The sequence below is a fragment of the Pelodiscus sinensis genome, chromosome 1 (genome assembly GCF_052426305.1).
Source record: "Pelodiscus sinensis isolate ZL-2025 chromosome 1, ASM5242630v1, whole genome shotgun sequence".
In the NCBI taxonomy this organism is placed as follows: Eukaryota; Metazoa; Chordata; order Testudines; family Trionychidae; genus Pelodiscus; species Pelodiscus sinensis.
This window is the reverse complement of record NC_143052.1, coordinates 355,289,764-355,306,682: the sequence shown is the minus strand read 5'-3', so window position 1 is coordinate 355,306,682 and position 16,919 is coordinate 355,289,764. Positions and strand designations below refer to the sequence as shown.

Sequence of the window (16,919 nt, the reverse complement as noted above, 5' to 3'; positions counted from 1 at the left end):
TGAAAGGGAATCCTCTGAACTGGCATTCATGCTAAAATTCGACACTCTCCACAGGGGACTGAACAAAGACTCCAGCTATCTTACCCATTACAAAGATAGCTTCCCCAATTATCACCTCTAAGACTATTAACTCACAGACATCTACCCTTCCCCACCTCTAATATCATTAACTCACAGGCATTCACCTTCCTTCCCACCCCCCCCCCCCGAAACCCCCTTCTGTTCTGAAATGTGATTTGTCCTTTTCATATGTGTTCATTTTTTTTTTACTTGTATCCTTTGGTATATATGGCTGTGACTATATTCTTCCACTAATTGATCTGAGGAAGTGGGTCTGGCCCACAAAAGCTCATCATCTAATAAACCATCTTGTTAGTCTTTAAAGTGCTACATAGCCCTGTATTTTGTTTCAGCTACACCAGACTAACACGGCTACTTTTCTATCACTATAGATATTGTTGGTTGGGAAATTTTCCTCTTTTATCATTTCAATATAAACATTTCAAATTTTTATCGTTCTCACCTCTCTCTTATCTCCCATGTTTGTCTCCTCCCTAAATTAAATAGTCCCTGACATTTCAATCTGCCCAATAACGAAGCCTCCCCCGTACCTGCTGCCTTTCTCAGAAGCCCCCTTTACATCAGCCCCATCCTTTCCAGATGCAACCTGAGCTCACGTAGCAATCAATTTCTTCTTCATCCCGGTCCTTTGGCATCCCACAATTGCTCTGACTTTGGCCAAAGCTGTGACTGAGCAAAGGTTTTGTGCAGCTGCTGGCTCTGAGACCCAGGGCTTTTCATTGATGTCTGTTCTAATTGGGATGGTTCCTCTGGAACAGGATTTGTGAAAGGTTTGGGGTTCTTTTCCCACACTGAAATTTTGAGCAACCGGGTGACTCGGGGACTCCCGACAGCACAGAATCTCTAGCCTGATTATCAGTTCATTAAGGAACAGAGATGAGTAACGAGGGCCCAATTTCATTTTTTCCTGACAGTGCCTATTAAGCGTGGTATTCCATAAAACAAGGCATGCACATTAGAAAAGCCAACCATTCATCAGTCATTTCTTTGAATAAAGAAAAAATCACGTTTCAGTGTGTGAGGAGATCACTCTATTTCAAACATGACACTGTTTACCAGTTGTACGTGTACAGTTTGATATGTGCATTGTCTTTCCTTCCAGGCATTTGTCCTGACACCATCATCTTAGACCCCTAGACGCAGAGTTCCAGGAAGTCAGGAGAAGGTACGGCAGATACAGGAGACATTGTTCTACCACAGTGTTGGACCCATTCTACTCTACTCCATGTTTGATTCCAACACAACCCACTTCACCAACCCCTCCTTCTTCATCCTGCAGGGCTTCCTGGCTTAGAGGAAGCCCATGTCTGGATCTCCATCCCCTTCTGCATCATGTACGTCATAGCCCTCTTGGGGAACTTCACCATCCTATTCATTGTGAAGACGGAGTCCAACCTCCATGAACCCATGTACTATTTTACCTTCTTTGCTGGCCATCGCCGACCTAATCCTGTCCTCTTCCATCCTGCCCAAACTGCTGAGCGTCTTCTGGTTCAATTCCAGGGAGATTAGTGCTTTAGATAAAAGTGCTCTACTGAAAACCTTTAGAAAAATTCACATTTTTTTCTGATGGGATTGTGAAAACTATCTCTATCTCTTTACCTTCAGAGGGGTAACCATCTTAGGGTACGTCTAGACTACAGGGTTTTGTCGACAGAAGTTTTGTCGACAGATACTGTCGACAAAGCTTCTGTCGACAAAGAGCGTCTACACTACATTCAGTTCTGTCGACAAAGCAAGGTGCTTTGTCGACATGGCAGTGTAGACGCAAGGACAGCTTACATGCAATAACACCGTCTGTCGACAGAACTCTGTCGACAGAAGGCGTTATGCCTCGTAAAATGAGGTTTACCAGCGTCGACAAAACTGCTGAGTTCTGTCGACGTTATGTCGACAGCACTCAGCGGTAGTGTAGACGCAGGGATAGTTTTGTCGACAAAAGTCCACTTTTGTCGACAAAACTGTGTAGTCTAGACACACCCTTAGTCTGTTAGGGTACATCGAGACAAAAACCCTTTTTTGAAAGAGATCATCTAGACAACCTCACGTTTTAGAAAAATCGAGCCACTTTTCCAGAAGAGAGCACCCAGGCAATTTGGATGATCTCTTTCGAATAAGCCCTGTTTGTGGTCAAGAACGCCTTTTTCAAAGTAGCTCTTTTGAAAAAAAGGCATTCTTCCGTGTAAAAGTAGTTTTACTGCTGTCGAAAAAACCGCCGGATTCTTTCAATTTGATTTCAATAGAAATCAACGGTAGTCTAGACTCAGGTGAAGTGTTTTTTTTTTAAGGTCACTTTTTTTGAAAAAACTCTGTGGCCTAGACACACCCTTACTGTGGGACTGAAGACAGCTGGCACAATATTGGTTTGAATAGGAAGATGCGGGTCACGGTTTCCCCCACCGTGGTGTCATTGCCCCGAGTTCTGTGCAAAGTGGGTTGATGGTGGAGTCCAATGAAAGTTTCTGCTCTGCTGATTCTGTTTATGCTGCTCATAGACATGTATGAATTTTGTATGTAAAGTTCTGAGTATGGGCTCTGTACTTGTATTTCCAATGTTTTCAATCTGGGAGGCAATAGCAGGTTATGCCCATGTATTGTGAGGGCTGGTTACCCAGTGCAGAGCAATGAACAATCGGTCTTCAATGTTGTCAATAAACACCTGAGGACTTTTGCTGGGAATCTGCTGACCAGCAGGTCCCCCATGGCTGTTTGCATAAACAGGACACAGAAGGGTTAGTTGAACATGGTTGCAGCTCCATTCTGGGGGGTGCTGTCACTCAGGAGAACACTGGATTTCCTGCCGCATGGGCAAGATTATAAAAGGTGTAAATTGACCCAGGACTCTGACTGGTCCTTTGGGATTAGTAGAACCTATTTGGAGTTCTCATCTGTGTGCGGAACGGTGCTGGTTGTGACAGAGAGCACTGGAGCGTCTCAGGGGATTGCTTGTGAGACTGCTTATGGGCCAGATTGGCAGTTCAAGGGCTCTGTGTGACTGGTTTGGCACTGTGTAGAGGTCTAGTGCCTTATTCTTTCTTGGGCTGTAAGTAGCCCTGGTTTTAGCAATTTGTCCTGATTTGACCCTTTGAGTGGTAATTCCAGATCATAGACTCATAGAATACTAAGACTGGAAGGGACCTCGAGAGGTCATCAAGTCCAGTCCCCTGCCCTCATGGCAGGACCAAATACTGTCTAGACCATCCCCGATAGACATTTATCTAACCTACTCTTAAATATCTCCAGAGATGGGGATTCCACAACCTCTCTGGGAAATTTATCCAGTGTTTAACAACCCTGACAGTTAGGAACTTTTTCCTAATGTCCGACCTAAACCTCCCTTGCTGCAGTTTAAGCTCATTGCTTCTTGTTCTATCCTCAGTGACCAAGATGAACAAGTTTTCTCCCTCTTCCTTATGACACCCTTTTAGATACCTGAAAACTGCTATCATGTCCCCCCTCAATCATCTTCTGATCACCCGATATATCAGAGTAGCCCCTGCTGAAGAAATGGGCGTGTGTGAAAAGGGTAACGTATCATCAGGCAAAGGGTTAGAAATACATCCCCTAGGCTGCAGGAACACAGAGGGGAAGCTGGGGATGGTTCCTCTGGCACAGATCTTGGGAAAGGTTTTGGGTTTTTCCCACACTGAAATTTTGAGCAACCAGGTGACTGGGCGACTCCCGACAGCACAGAATCTCTAGCCTGACTTTCAGTGCATTAAGGAACACAGATGGGTAACGAGGGCCCAATTTCATTTTTTCCTGACAGTGCCTATTAAAGTTTCCCAGACCATGGCATACTATTGAGTGTGGAGCACCATAAAACATGAAACGCACATTAGAAAGGCCAACCATTCATCAGTTATTTATCTGAATAAGGAAAAAATCACATTTCAGTGTGTGAGGAGATCAATCTGTTTCAAACACGACACCATTTACCAGTTGCATATGTACTGTTTGATATCTACATTGTCTTTCCTTCCAGGAATTTGTCTTGACACCATCATCCTAAACCGCTAAACACAGAGCACCAGGAAGTCAGGAGAACGTACGGCAGAAAAAAGAGACTTTGTTCTCCCCAAAAATTGGATCCACTCTACTCTTCTCCATGTCAGATTCCAACACAACCGACTTCACCAACCCCTCCGTCTTCATCCTGCTGGGGATTCCTGGCTTAGAGGAAGCCCATGTCTGGATCTCCATCCCCTTCTGCATCATGTACATCACAGCCCTCCTGGGGAACTTCACCATCCTGTTCATTGTAAAGACGGAGTCCAGCCTCCATCAGCCCATGTACTATTTCCTCTGCATGCTGGCCATCACTGACCTGATCCTGTCCTCTGCCATCCTACCCAAAATGCTGAGCGTCTTCTGGTTCAATTCCAGGGAGATCAGTTTCAATGGCTGCCTCACTCAGCTGTTTTTCTTTCACTGTTTCATAACAACAGAATCTGGGATCTTCGTGGCCATGGCCTTGGATCGCTACGTGGCCATCTGCCACCCACTGCGACATTCCACCATCCTGACCAACCCCGTGGTGGGCAACATCTGCCTGGCCGTGGGGCTGCGCAGTGGCTTGATCACACTGCCCTTTGTCCTGCTGACGAGGCAGTGGTCATATTGTAGGTCAAACATGGTCCCTCTGCCTCATTGTGCGCACATTGCTGTGGTGACACTGGCCTGTGGTGATTTCAGCGCCAGTAGTTACTACGGCCTATTTGTGCTATTCTGGATTTCTGGAGTGGATGTGATTCTTATTGCTGTGTCCTATTTCCAGATCCTCAGGGCCATCTTCAGACTGCTCACAAAAGACGCCCGGCTCAAGACTTTTGGGACCTGCGGCTCCCACCTCATTTCTATTATACTGTTTTACATCCCAGCCTTCTTCTTCTCCATCCTGTCTCGATTTGACAAGAAGAAGCCTCACCCTCTCCAATTCCTCTTTAACAACCTCTACACCTTAATGCCCCCCATGCTCAACCCCATCATTTATGGGGTGAGGACCAAACAGATCCAGGGAAGGCTGCTGAAGCTGTTTATTCAGAAAGGCTCCTGCGGTTTTCTCCTGATGCTCTGATCACAGACCAAGGTCTGTGCAGAGCTGGCTGGTGACATGGTACTGGGCTATCTGCCATGAATCACTTACTGGCCCATCAGAGAGTCTTTATATCCTGTGCTGGTCTTACTGTGAGTGAGACGAGCTGGTGAACTGGTCGGGTAAATCTCCATAACTCCTAAAATTTTCCACATTTCCAATTTTCTGGTAACTGCACCTCTGGGGCCCAGTGTTCTCTCTTCCTATTCCCTCAAAGCTTCGCCCTCTGCCCAAACTCCCGCTCCTTTCCCATTTCATTCCCCACACCTCCACCTCTGTCCTTACTCTCCAAGCCCTCAACAATCTCACCTGCTCCTCTCTGTCCCGTCCTCCATCATTCCGTGGGTCATCTCCACCTTTATCCCCTGCAGCTGGGCTCCCTCAGAACAAGGCTTGTGACAAGAGACTGACAAGAAGCCTGCAATGGGGATGCAGCCCTGGGGCCACTTGGTGACCCAGGAGGGCAGAAGGAAGACAGGACGCTGGGTTCTGAGGCAGGTGGGGGAGGCCGGACATCTTACGGCTTGTTGGCCCTAAATCTCCGCTACAAAGCCCTGAGGCAACCACCATTGGGAGGCCAATGTCTTTAGCTTGCTTTTCCCTTTGTTTCTTCTGGCTGGGGGCCTGTCACAGGCAGGGTTCCGGGGTAGGGGTGGGTTGTGGGCCCTGTGTCCTGAAACAGCTAATGGAGCCGGGCAAGGGACCAGGTTTCAGTCTGGGAGGACAGTATCTGAGTGATGTCTGAGCATAATGCCCTGTTCACTGGGAAGGCTGGAGGCTGAATGGAGGCTGGGGTTGTTCCGTAGCTCACAGGGATGGAAAAAAATGGCCCAGTTGCCATTACACCTGTGATTCTCAAACTTTTTTTCAATGACCACATGAAAATTGCTGATATTCTGGTAGATATTCACACACGCAACTATTGTACAGTGCTTTGGATACAAGTGCTCTACTGAAAATCTTAGGATAATTCACCTTTTTTCTGATGGACTTGAGAAAACTGTCTCTGTCTTTTTACCTTCGGAGATGTAACCGTCTTAGTCTGTTAGGGTATGTTGAGACTAAAAGCCTCTTTCGAAAGAGATCGTCTAGACAACGCCAAGTCTTTCAGAAAGACAGCATCCAGGCAATTTGAATGTTCTTTCGAAAAAGCCCTATTTGTGGTCAAGAACGTCATTTTTCAAAGCAGCTCTTTCATAAAAATTCTATTCTTCCTTGTAAAAGTAGGTTTACCGCTGTTGAAAAAAATACTGCGTTCTTTCAGCTTAATTTTGAGAGAACAGCACGGTAGTCTAGACACAGGTGAAGGGTTGGTTTTTTTTAAGGGACCTTTTTTCGAAAAGACTCTGTAGTCTACACATACTCTTACTGTGAGACAGGAGGCAGCTGGCGCAATATTGTATTTGAATAGAAAGATGTGGGTCACTGTTTCCCCCATCGTGGTGCGATTGCCCCCCAGTAGGCTGAGGGAGACGTCCAATGAAAGCTTCTGCTCTGCTGATTCTGTTTGTGATGCTCATAGACATGTATGAATTTTGTCTGTAAAGTTCTGAGTATGGGCTCTGTGCTTGTATTTCCAATGTTTTCAGTCTGGAAGGCAACAGCAGGCTGTGACCTCCTATTGTGAGAGGTGGCTACCCAGTGCAGAGCGATGCTGCATGGACAATGGGCCTTCAGTGTTGCCAATAAACACCTGAGGAAATTTGCTGGGAATCTGCCGACAATTAGAACTTCCTGGAAGCTACAGACTACTCACACACCTGCAGCCGGTTAAGGCCTGTGGAGCTGCTTAAAAGGTTTTCCCCAGACGATAAAGGGGGAAGGAAAAGAGAGATGGATGGGAAGGAGGAAGTGCGGCATAGAAGATATGTGTGGGTGTGAGCAGGGCTGAGGAGCAGGGCCTAGAGTAAAGGTGATGGGAGGGATCGTTTGGGGAAGTGGCCCAGGGAAAAGCTGCCAGACCGAGAGTGGCGATAACCGTGTTTGTTGCCGCTGCCTTTGTGAGCCTGAACCAGAACCTGGAGTAGTGGGTGGACCCGAGTTCCCCTAAACAGCCCCACACACCCCTGCCATAGCACCTCAGAGTCTACCCCAGAGAGGGGACACCAGGATGACCTAGAGGTTTTTTTACTCCAGGATTGTGAACTGGCTTGGGATAAATATGGCTCAGTAGGGCATGGCCCTGCCTCTGTTAAAAGGAAAGAATCTGTGTGGAGACTTAGGCTGTGTCCAGACTCAGGGTTTTTTTCGGGAAAAGTAACCTTTTCCCGAAAAAAACTTCCCCTGCATCCAGACTCAAGCCGCGTTCTTTCGAAATTATTTCGAAAGAACGCGGCTTTTCTTTCTATGGCGGTAAACCTCGTTTCACGAGGAAGAACGCCTTCTTTCGAAAGTTCCTCTTTCGAAAGAAGGCGTTCTTCAATGTAAATAGGGCTTCCTCGAAAGAGAGCATCCAGACTCGCTGGGTGCTCTCTTTTGAAAAAGCGGATTGCTCTTTCGAAAGATCCGCCTGCAGTCTAGACATAGCCTTAGAGCGAACCTCTGAGGCAAACACTGTCCACCAGAAGAGTGAGGCCATGGGACACGGCCAGAGCTTTCCATGTGGGGTGGTGCAGAAACGTTCAGAGTGATTAGAGGGTTGTTTAGTTTTTAAAACATTTCATAACCTCATTTGTGGTCCCTAGCCATGTCCGACATGGACTTTTCCCCAATTGTCTTTAGTGTCCCTTACACATTTAAGCAGCACTGCCTTTCTCAACCCCCTTGGTTCATCTCCCGCCTAGTCCTGCAGGAGCTTAAGTTCATGCCAGTCACCTGCTTGAGGAAGCGTTCTAAGTATTGCCGTTGCTCCCAGTTTTCACGTGGGCTTCAGTTCTGGTGGGACTGTCCCACAAAGTGTTCCCCCGGCCATCTCCCCAGCAGGCCTGGTCTGTTAGAGGTTCTCAGACCACATCTCTTGGAGGGGCCTTCCTGGCTTGGATTGTGTGTGTGTGTATGCATCTCAGTGTGCGAATGTGTGCTTTAAGAAGGGAGGCAAGGTTAGAACTAAAGTAGTGGTATCAAAGCTTAGGGAAATCCCGTTGCTCCCAGATATCTGTATCGTGCAGTTGCCATGCCATGGCCTGTTCCAGGCCCAGTCTAGATCCAATGAACATGTGCTCTGCTTTGAAGGACTAAAACATATTTTCAATGTCCGGGGCAGAGCTGCGCATTGCATCTGTCACACACACCCAGCAGGCGGTGGTGTTGGTGGTAGCATACCTGTCATGGGGCAAGTGGCACACCTCCCTTGTGCTAGTCCTGGAGCTCTAGATCATAATATGCTAGAAACTTTCATAACACAGATTCTTGCCAGCAAGTTAACGGAATGTGGATTGGATAAATCGTCGGGGAGATGGCTAGAAAGCTGGCTGGAAAGTCAGGCCCAGCGGGTAGTGATCAATGGCTCTATGTCAGGATGGCGGTCCGTTTCTAGTGGAGTGCCCCAAGGTTCAGTTCTGGGAACGGTTTTGTGACCTGGATAAGGGGATGGATTGCACCCTGAGCAAGTTTGCAGATTAGTCGAAACAATAGTAAAGAATAAATTGTGAAGAATGTAGAAGAACATAATTTATTGGACAAAAGTCAACATGGTTTCTGTAAAGGGAAATCCTGTCTTACTAATCTCTTCGGGTATGTTTACACTACAAAGTTAGTTCGAACTAATGTCCGTTAGTTCGAACTAACTTTAATAGGCGCTCCACTAGCGCTCCACTAGTTCGAATTTAATTCGAACTAGCGGAGTGCTTCGTTAGAACTAGGAAAACCTCATTTTACGAGGATTAAGCATAGTTCGAACTAGCTAGTTCGAATTAAGGGCTGTGTAGCCCCTTAATTCGAACTAGTGGGAGGCTAGCCCTCCCCAGGTTTCCCTGGTGGACATTCTGGCCAACACCAGGGAAACTCTATGCCCCCCTCCCGGCCCCAGACCCCTTAAAGGGGCCAGGGCTGGCTACGGTGCCCGTGCCAGGTGCAAACCTGCCAACACCCAGCCAGCAGACCCAGCATCTGGCACGGATCGAGCCACCCACCCGATGCCCCCCAGCCCTCCCCTCTTCCCGGGACCAAGCTGGCAGCTCCCGGGAGCTTGCCCGGGACCGCAAGAGGCGGGCACCCGCCTCGGCTAGTGCGGACATCATGGACCTTGTCCACAATCTCCGCACTAGGCACAGGAAAGTGGCCGTCTAGGGCAGGAGAACTGCCAGCCTGGACACCCAGGAGCAGGTGTGAATGAAAATCAAGGGGGTCCAGTGAGACCCCAGACCCTGAGCCTTGAGCTTACAATGGCCGTCCTGGGTCAGACCAAAGGTCCATCTTGCCCAGTAGCCTGTCTGCCAACAGCGGCCAACCCTAGGAACCCTGGAGAGGATGGACCGAAGACAGTGACCAAGCCATTTGTCTCATGCCATCCCTCTCCAGCCTTCCACAAACCTTGGGCAGGGACACCACTCCTACCCCCTGGCTAATACCACTCCATGGACCCAACCTCCTCAGGAGGACTGGGCTGGCTCTGCGGGCTTCTGGGGGTGGAAGCTCTCCTGCAGCCCCCCAATTGCCCCCTCTCCCCAGATGGCAGCCTGCGGCAAGTGCAGCCGGTCTGATGGCCGAGTGCTGTGATGTGCCCAGTGTGGGTACTCCGGGCAATCCAAGCCAGGACTGCTTTGCAAGCGGGGCACCCCTGAGAACTGTCTGTCTGGGGTGGGGGTCGGGACCCTTTAAGCACAGCCCTCGGCTAGCCTGAGACAGCATCTCCACGCTCTAAGTCCTCCTCTGATGCCCTGCCGGCACTGCTTCTGGCCATCCCTAAGCCTGGTTCAGGGTCCACTTAATGTGGACATGCTAGTTCGAATTAGCAAAACGCTAATTCGAACTAGTTTTTTAGTCTGGATCCTTTAGTTCGAATTAGCTTAGTTCGATGTAGTGTAGATGTACCCTTAGAGTTCTTTGAAGGTGTTAACAAACATGCGGACAAGAGGGATGCAGTAGATATAGTATACTTGGATTTTCAGAAAGCCTTTGACAAGGTCCCTCACCAAAGGCTCTTGTGTAAATTACATGGCCATGGGATAAGAGGGAAGTCCTTTCTTGGATTGAGAACTGGTTAAAAGACAGGAAACAAAGGGTAGGAATAAATGGTAAATTTTCAGATTGGAGAGGGGTAACTAGTGGTGTACCCCTAGGGTCAGTCCTGGGACCAATCCTTTTCAACTTATTCATAAATGATCTGGAGAAAGGGGTAAGCAGTGAGGTAGTAAAGTTGGCGGATGATACAAAATTGTTTAGGATAGTCAAGACAGAAGCAGATTGTGAGGGACTCCAAGAAGATCTCACCAAACTGAGTGATTGGGCAACAAAATGGCAAATGAAATTTAATGTGGATAAGTGTAAAGTAATGCACATCGGGAAAAATAACCCCAACTATACGTACAGTATGATGGAGGCTAATTTGGCTACGACAAATCAGGAAAGAGATCTTGGAGTTATCATGGACAGTTCTCTGAAAACTTCCACACAGTGTGCAGCGGCGGTCAAAAAGGCAAATAGGATGCTAGGAATTATTAAGAAAGGGATAGAAAATAAAACCCAGAATATCTTACTGCCCCTGTATAAAACTATGGTACGCCCACATCTTGAATACTGTGTACAGATGTGGTCTCCTCACCTCAAAAAAGATATTTTGGCCTTGGAAAGGGTTCAGAAAAGGGCAACTAAAATGATTAGGGGTTTGGAAAGGGTCCCATATGAGGAGAGGTTAAAGCGACTGGGACTTTTCAGTTTAGAAAAGAGGAGACTGAGGGGGGATATGATAGAGGTCTATAAAATCATGAGTGGAGTGGAGAGGGTGGATTAAGAAAGCTATTTAATAGTTCCCATAATAGAAGAACTAGAGGATACTAAATGAAATAAATGGGTAGCAGGTTTAAAACTAATAAAAGAAAGTTCTTCTTTACACAGCGTGTAGTAAACCTGTAGAACTCCTTGCCAGAGGAGGCTGTGAAGGCTAGGACTATAATAGAGTTTAAAGAGAAGCTAGATAATTTCATGGAGGTTAGGTCCATAAAAGGCTATTAGCCAGGGGATAAAATGGTGTCCTTGGCCTCTGTTTGTCAGAGGCTGGAGAGGGATGGCAGGAGACAAATTGCTTGATCATTGTCTTCGGTCCACTCTCTCTGGGGCACCTGGTGCTGGCCACTATCGGTAGACAGGATACTGGGCTAGATGGACCTTTGGTCTGACCCAGTACGGCCATTCTTATGTTCTTATGTACTAAGCTGGGGGAGATGTAGACACGCTGGAGGGAAGGGATAGAGGATTGGGCCACAAGAAATCTAATGATTTTCAACAAGGACAAGTGTAGAGTCCTGCACTTGGGATGGAAGACTGACTGGCTAAGTAGCAGGTCTGTAGAAAAGGACCTGGGGCTTACAGTGAATGAGAAGTTGGACATGAGTCAACAGTGTGGTCTGGTAGCCAAGAAGGCTAATGGCATATTAGATTTCATTAAGAGGAGCATTGCCAGTCAATCCTGAGATGTGGTATTCCTCTTTACTCAGCTCTGGTGAGGCCACATCAGGAGTATTGTGTCCAGTTCTGAGCTCCCCACTACAAAAAAGATGTGGACCCACAGGAGAGGGTCCAGTGGAGGGCGACCAAAATGCTGAGGGGGCTGCAGCATATGATCTATGAGGAGAGGCTGAGGGAGCTGGGTGTATTTAGTCTGCAGAAGAGAAGAGTGAGGGGGGATTTGATAGCAGCCTTAAACTTCCTGAAGGGGGGTTCCAAAGAGGCTGGAGAGAGGCTGTTCTCAGTAGTGACAGATGGCAGAACAAGGAGCAATGGTCTCAAGTTGCAGTGGGAGAGGTCCAGGTTGGATATTAGGAAAAACTATTTCACTAGGTGGGTGGTGAAGCACAGGACTGGGTTACCTAGGGAAGTAGTGGAGTCTCCATCCCTAGAGGTGTTTAAGTCTCAGCTTGACAAAGCCCTGGCCGGGTTGATTTAGTTGGGATTGGTCCTGCCTAGGGCAGGGGGCTGGACTTGATGAACTTCTGAGGTCATTTCCAGCTCTATAATTCTATGATTCTGTGAACTAATGGGTTATAAATCCTGAGGCCCAGATGACATTTGCCCAAGAGTTTGGAAATAACTCAAATGTGAATCTGTAGAATTACTAACTGTGATTTTAATCTCTCCTCTAAATCAGCTTCTGAGCCAAATGACTGGAGGGTAACTAAAACGGAGGGTGCTGCAAATGTTTAAAAAGTCTATCGAGATGATCCTGGCAATTATCGGCCTGTACGTCTAACATGAAGAACAGGCTCACTGGTTGAAATTATATTAAAGAAGTGAATTGTCAGACACAAAAAGGAACATAGTTTGTTAGGGAAAGAGTCAACATGGTTTTTGAAAAAGGAAATTATATCAGACCAATCTACTAACATTCTTGAGGGGGAGGGTATCAACAAATACTTGGACAAGTGGATGCAGTGGATATAGTTTCCTTAGATTTCCAGAAAGCCTTTGACAAGGTCCCTCACCAACGGCTCTTCAGTCTAGTACGAATCAACCTATTCATGAATGAACTCTAGAAATGGGTTCACTCTGAGGTGGACAATTTTTAAAATGATACCGAATTGCTCAAGATAGTAAAGTCCGAAGTAGACTGTAAAGAGTTTCAGGAGGACCACACAAAACGGGGTAACCGCACTACAAAGTGGCAGATGAAATCCAATACTGATGAACATAAAGCAACAGACATCAGAAAACATAATCCCGAGTGTGTGTATGAAAGGACAGGGCGGCTGTGATTGTCGGCCACCCGGCTTCTCCGCCCTGAGTATGCACCTGAGCCCAGACGTTAATGCTGCCCTGCTCCGAATAAGGGCTTAGGGCCACTAACTGTGGGTTTACTGCTTGGCCTGAGGACAGCCTGAGCCATAAACACTTCACCTCCTACCCTAACCAAGGGCCTGGGTCCCAGAACTGGCTCTTGGCTGCTCGGCCCTGGACACAGGCCTGGGTCAGGGATTACGGGTGTAGAGGCCACTGAGGAGGAGAAGGGTCCCTTTGACTCTGCAGCAGGAGGCAACCCTACCTGAGGGAAGGAGGCAGGTGCAGGGTCTGCCAGAGACACGCCTGTCCCGGGTGTTGGCTGTGAGCCCAGCACAGCTGAGCAGGGGACAGACCCCACCCTAGAGCACTGGGGTTTGTGTCTGAGGGGGCAGAGGAGGGAATCGGGGGATGGCGGGGGAGCTGAAATGTCTCCTCACTGCTCACTCGGCAGAGGTTGCCCAGGACAAAATGGCTGACGCAGCATCTGATGCGGCCCCTGTGCAGCCAGGCCCCCAGCACCTGGCTCCGGCTCCGAGAGGCACCTGTGGGATGGCCCGGCCGGAGGGGAGCGATCGCACCCCATACCCATCGGGGATGGGGAGTGGGACGGTGGAAGGGCCCCGATCCAGGGCCTGATTTCTGAGCCCTTTTGTCTGAATGTGTCTGTCAGGCAGGACCCAGCGCAGGCTGAGGCAGCGGCTGTCTGTGGGAACGCCAATGGCCCGTCCGACAGAGGGGAGGGACGTTCCCAGGCCAGGCTGCCAGCACAGGCCAGAGGGCTCCGTGGTGACCACATCACAGGTAGCACCAGGGAATCCTGTGAGAGCTGCACCACGGGCAGTGCCCCAAGGTTCGGTTCTAGGACCGGTTTTGTTCAATATCTTTATTAATGACCTGGATGAGGGGATGGATTGCACCCTCAGCAAGTTTGCAGATGACACTAAGCTAGGGGGAGAGGTAGATACGCTTAAGGGCAGAGATAGGGTACAGAGTGACTTAGACAAATTGGAGGATTGGGCCACTAGAAATCTCATGAGATTCAACAAAGACAAGTGTAGAGTCCTGCACTTGGGACGGAAGAATCCCAAGCATAGTTACAGGCTGGGGACCAACCAGTTAAGTAGTAGTTCTGCAGAAAAGGACCTGGGGGTTACAGTGGATGAGAAGCTGGATATGAGTCAACAGTGAGCCCTTGTAGCCAAGCAGGCTAATGGCATTATTAGGATGTATTAAGAGGAGCATTGCCAGCAGATCCAGAGATGTCGTTATTCCCCTTTATTCGGCTTTGGTGAGGCCACATCTGGAGTATTTTGTCCAGTTCTGGGCCCCCCACTACAAAAAGGATGCGGAAGCATTGGAGAGGGTCCAGCGGAGGGCAACCAAAATGATTAGGGGTCTGGAGCATATGACCTACGAGGAGAGGCTGAGGGACTTGGGTCTGTTTAGTCTGCAGAAGCGAAGAGTGAGGGGGGACTTGATAGCAGCCTTCAACTTCCTGAATGGAGGTTCCAAAGAGGATGGAGAGAGGCTGTTCTCAGTAGTGACAGATGGCAGAACAAGGAGCAATGGTCTCAAGTTGTGGTGGGAGAGGTCCAGATTGGATATTAGGAAAAACTATTTTACTAGGAGGGTAGTGAAGCATTGGAATGGGTTACCTAGGGAAGTAGTGGAGTCTCCATCCCTAGAGGTGTTTAAGTCTTGGCTTGACAAAGCCCTGGCCGGGTTGATTTAGATGGGATTGGTCCTGCCTAGAGCGGGGGGCTGGACTTGACGACCTTCTGGGGTCTCTTCCAGTTCTATGATTCTATGATAAGGGGATGGTTGGATGAAATAACATGATCTTGGTAACTAATTGACCATTCATTATCAGTTGGAAATAGGTCAATGGAGGGATGATAGGAGTTGCTATAGGGAACTTTCTGGGTGTCTGGCTGGTGAGTCTTGCCCACATGCTCAGGGTTTAGCTGATCGCCATATTTGGGGTCAGGAAGGAATTTTCCTCCAGGGTAGATTGGCAGAGGCCCTGGAGGTTTTTCGCCTTCCTCTGTAGCATTGGGCACAGATCACAGCTGAAGGACTCTCTGCATGTTGGGGCCTTCAAAGTATTTGAAGGCTTCAATATCTGAGACATAGGTGAGAGGATTATTCTAAGAGGGGTGGGTGAGATTCTGTGGCCAGCACTGTGCAGGGGGTCAGACTAGATGATCATAATGGTCCCTTCTGACGTTAAAGTCTAGGAGTCTATGAGTCTATGAGCCCTTCCCGACCACGCGTCCATCAGTCTCCCGCCAGAAGTTGAGTTACCGAGAGAGAGCAGAGTCAGGACCCCTGAGGTCAGTTTGTCATTCTCTGTGTTACCTTAACCAAGAAAATCACTCTTTGCCTCAGTTTACAGATATGTAGATATATGTATATATAAGGAGGATATGTTAATAGTAACTTTCCTTTGCCAGATGTTTTGAACTCCTTCAGTGAAAGGTGCTGTACCCTGTGATGATAAATACAGACGAGCTATTCAGAGCCCATGAAAATTCTTCTCTCTCCCCTCAGACGTTTCTCTGTTTTTTAATGTAACTAATCAGCTAGCATTTTAAAATGTGCACAAACACACAGAGCAGCCACTTCCCTTGGGACTCAGCAGAGACTCGGAATCGTCTCATCTCCCGCTGGGACGTCCCTTCATTAGTGTGTCGTGCTACGCCTGGAGAAAGAGTCCAGAGGCCACTTCTCCCCTCGGTGCTGAGTGATGCCCACAGGGATGGCCCAAAGCTGCCTTATAGAGGCGCAATCCCGGCGTCGGCTCTTAGCACGGGACGCTGCTGTGGACGCTGCGGTGAGAGAGGTGGGATTCGGCTACCTGAGAGAGATTCCCGGGGAAGACACTTGCACCCCAGGACTCACAGGTACCATCCACTGCTGAGGAGCTCCTCTGCTCCATCCCCTGTGTGATGGGAGAGAGAGTAATCCCTGGTCCTTTTTTGCCTTGTACAGACCTTTAACCTCCCAGGGCGCTTTCCATCCTTCTTTCTGTATCTACATCCTGGCTGATCCCTCCAGCTCTGCGTCGGTGCATTTCTGGGGCCCGGGGGAAAGCTGTTAGCAGATGGACAACACAAAGTAGAATGTACCGTACATGTTAGCAGATGGACAATACAAAGCAAAATTCTGAGGCTGTGGCCCATGGATTGCTCAGGCTCCAGGGAGGGAAATCTCTCCTAGGAGGAAGAATTGAACGAAGCCCTCAGGGGCCAGCTGTGTGTTCATGCCCAGACACTGTCACCTCCTCCCCTCACATCTCAGGGCTGGTGGCTGTTACCTGACTTGGATCTCTTGGAAAGTCAGGACATGGCGGAGTTCCTCACTGTGGAAGATTTTAAAAAATTTCAACTTGGGCCACAAACCTTCTCTCCTGTCTCATGAAAGGAATTGGCTACACACTCACACCTGAAACTTTCCAATGCAATTCACACAGAAGCAGGCATCCTCAGCGGAAAATTCAGTTAAAATCCTCCCAGAAGCCCCCTTTACATCAGCTGTGTGCTTTCCAGATGCAACCTGAGCACATGTCCAAAGTAAGGTCTTTTTCATCCCAGTCCTTTGGCATCACTTGATTGTCCTGCCTTTGGCCACTGCTGTGACTGAGCAGGGGTTTCTGTGCAGTTGCTGGCTATGACCCCCAGGGCTTTTAACTGAGGTCTGTTCTAACTGGGATGGTTCCCTCCGGCACAGGTCTTGGCAAAGGTTTGGATTCTTTTCCCACACTGAAATTTTGAGCAACCAGGTGAATGGGGGGACTCCCGACAGCACAGAAACTCTAGCCTGACTTTCCGTGCATTAAGGAACGGAGATGGGTAACGAGGGCCCAATTTCA

General features: G+C 48.4%; 1 protein-coding gene across 1 annotated transcript; it reads left to right on the top strand.

Moving 5' to 3' along the window:
• Positions 1-4,189: 4,189 nt before the first annotated feature.
• On the top strand, positions 4,190-5,158 carry LOC149526092 (olfactory receptor 52E4-like). Its single transcript, XM_089771784.1, has one exon. It carries the CDS (start codon positions 4,190-4,192, stop codon positions 5,156-5,158), a length of 969 nt encoding a protein of 322 aa, XP_089627910.1.
• The last annotated feature ends 11,761 nt before the right edge of the window (positions 5,159-16,919 follow it).

Bases quoted from the DNA above. Each gene is read 5' to 3' on its own strand.
- LOC149526092 (XM_089771784.1), top strand. From the start codon at position 4,190: ATGTCAGATTCCAACACAACCGACTTCACCAACCCCTCCGTCTTCATC.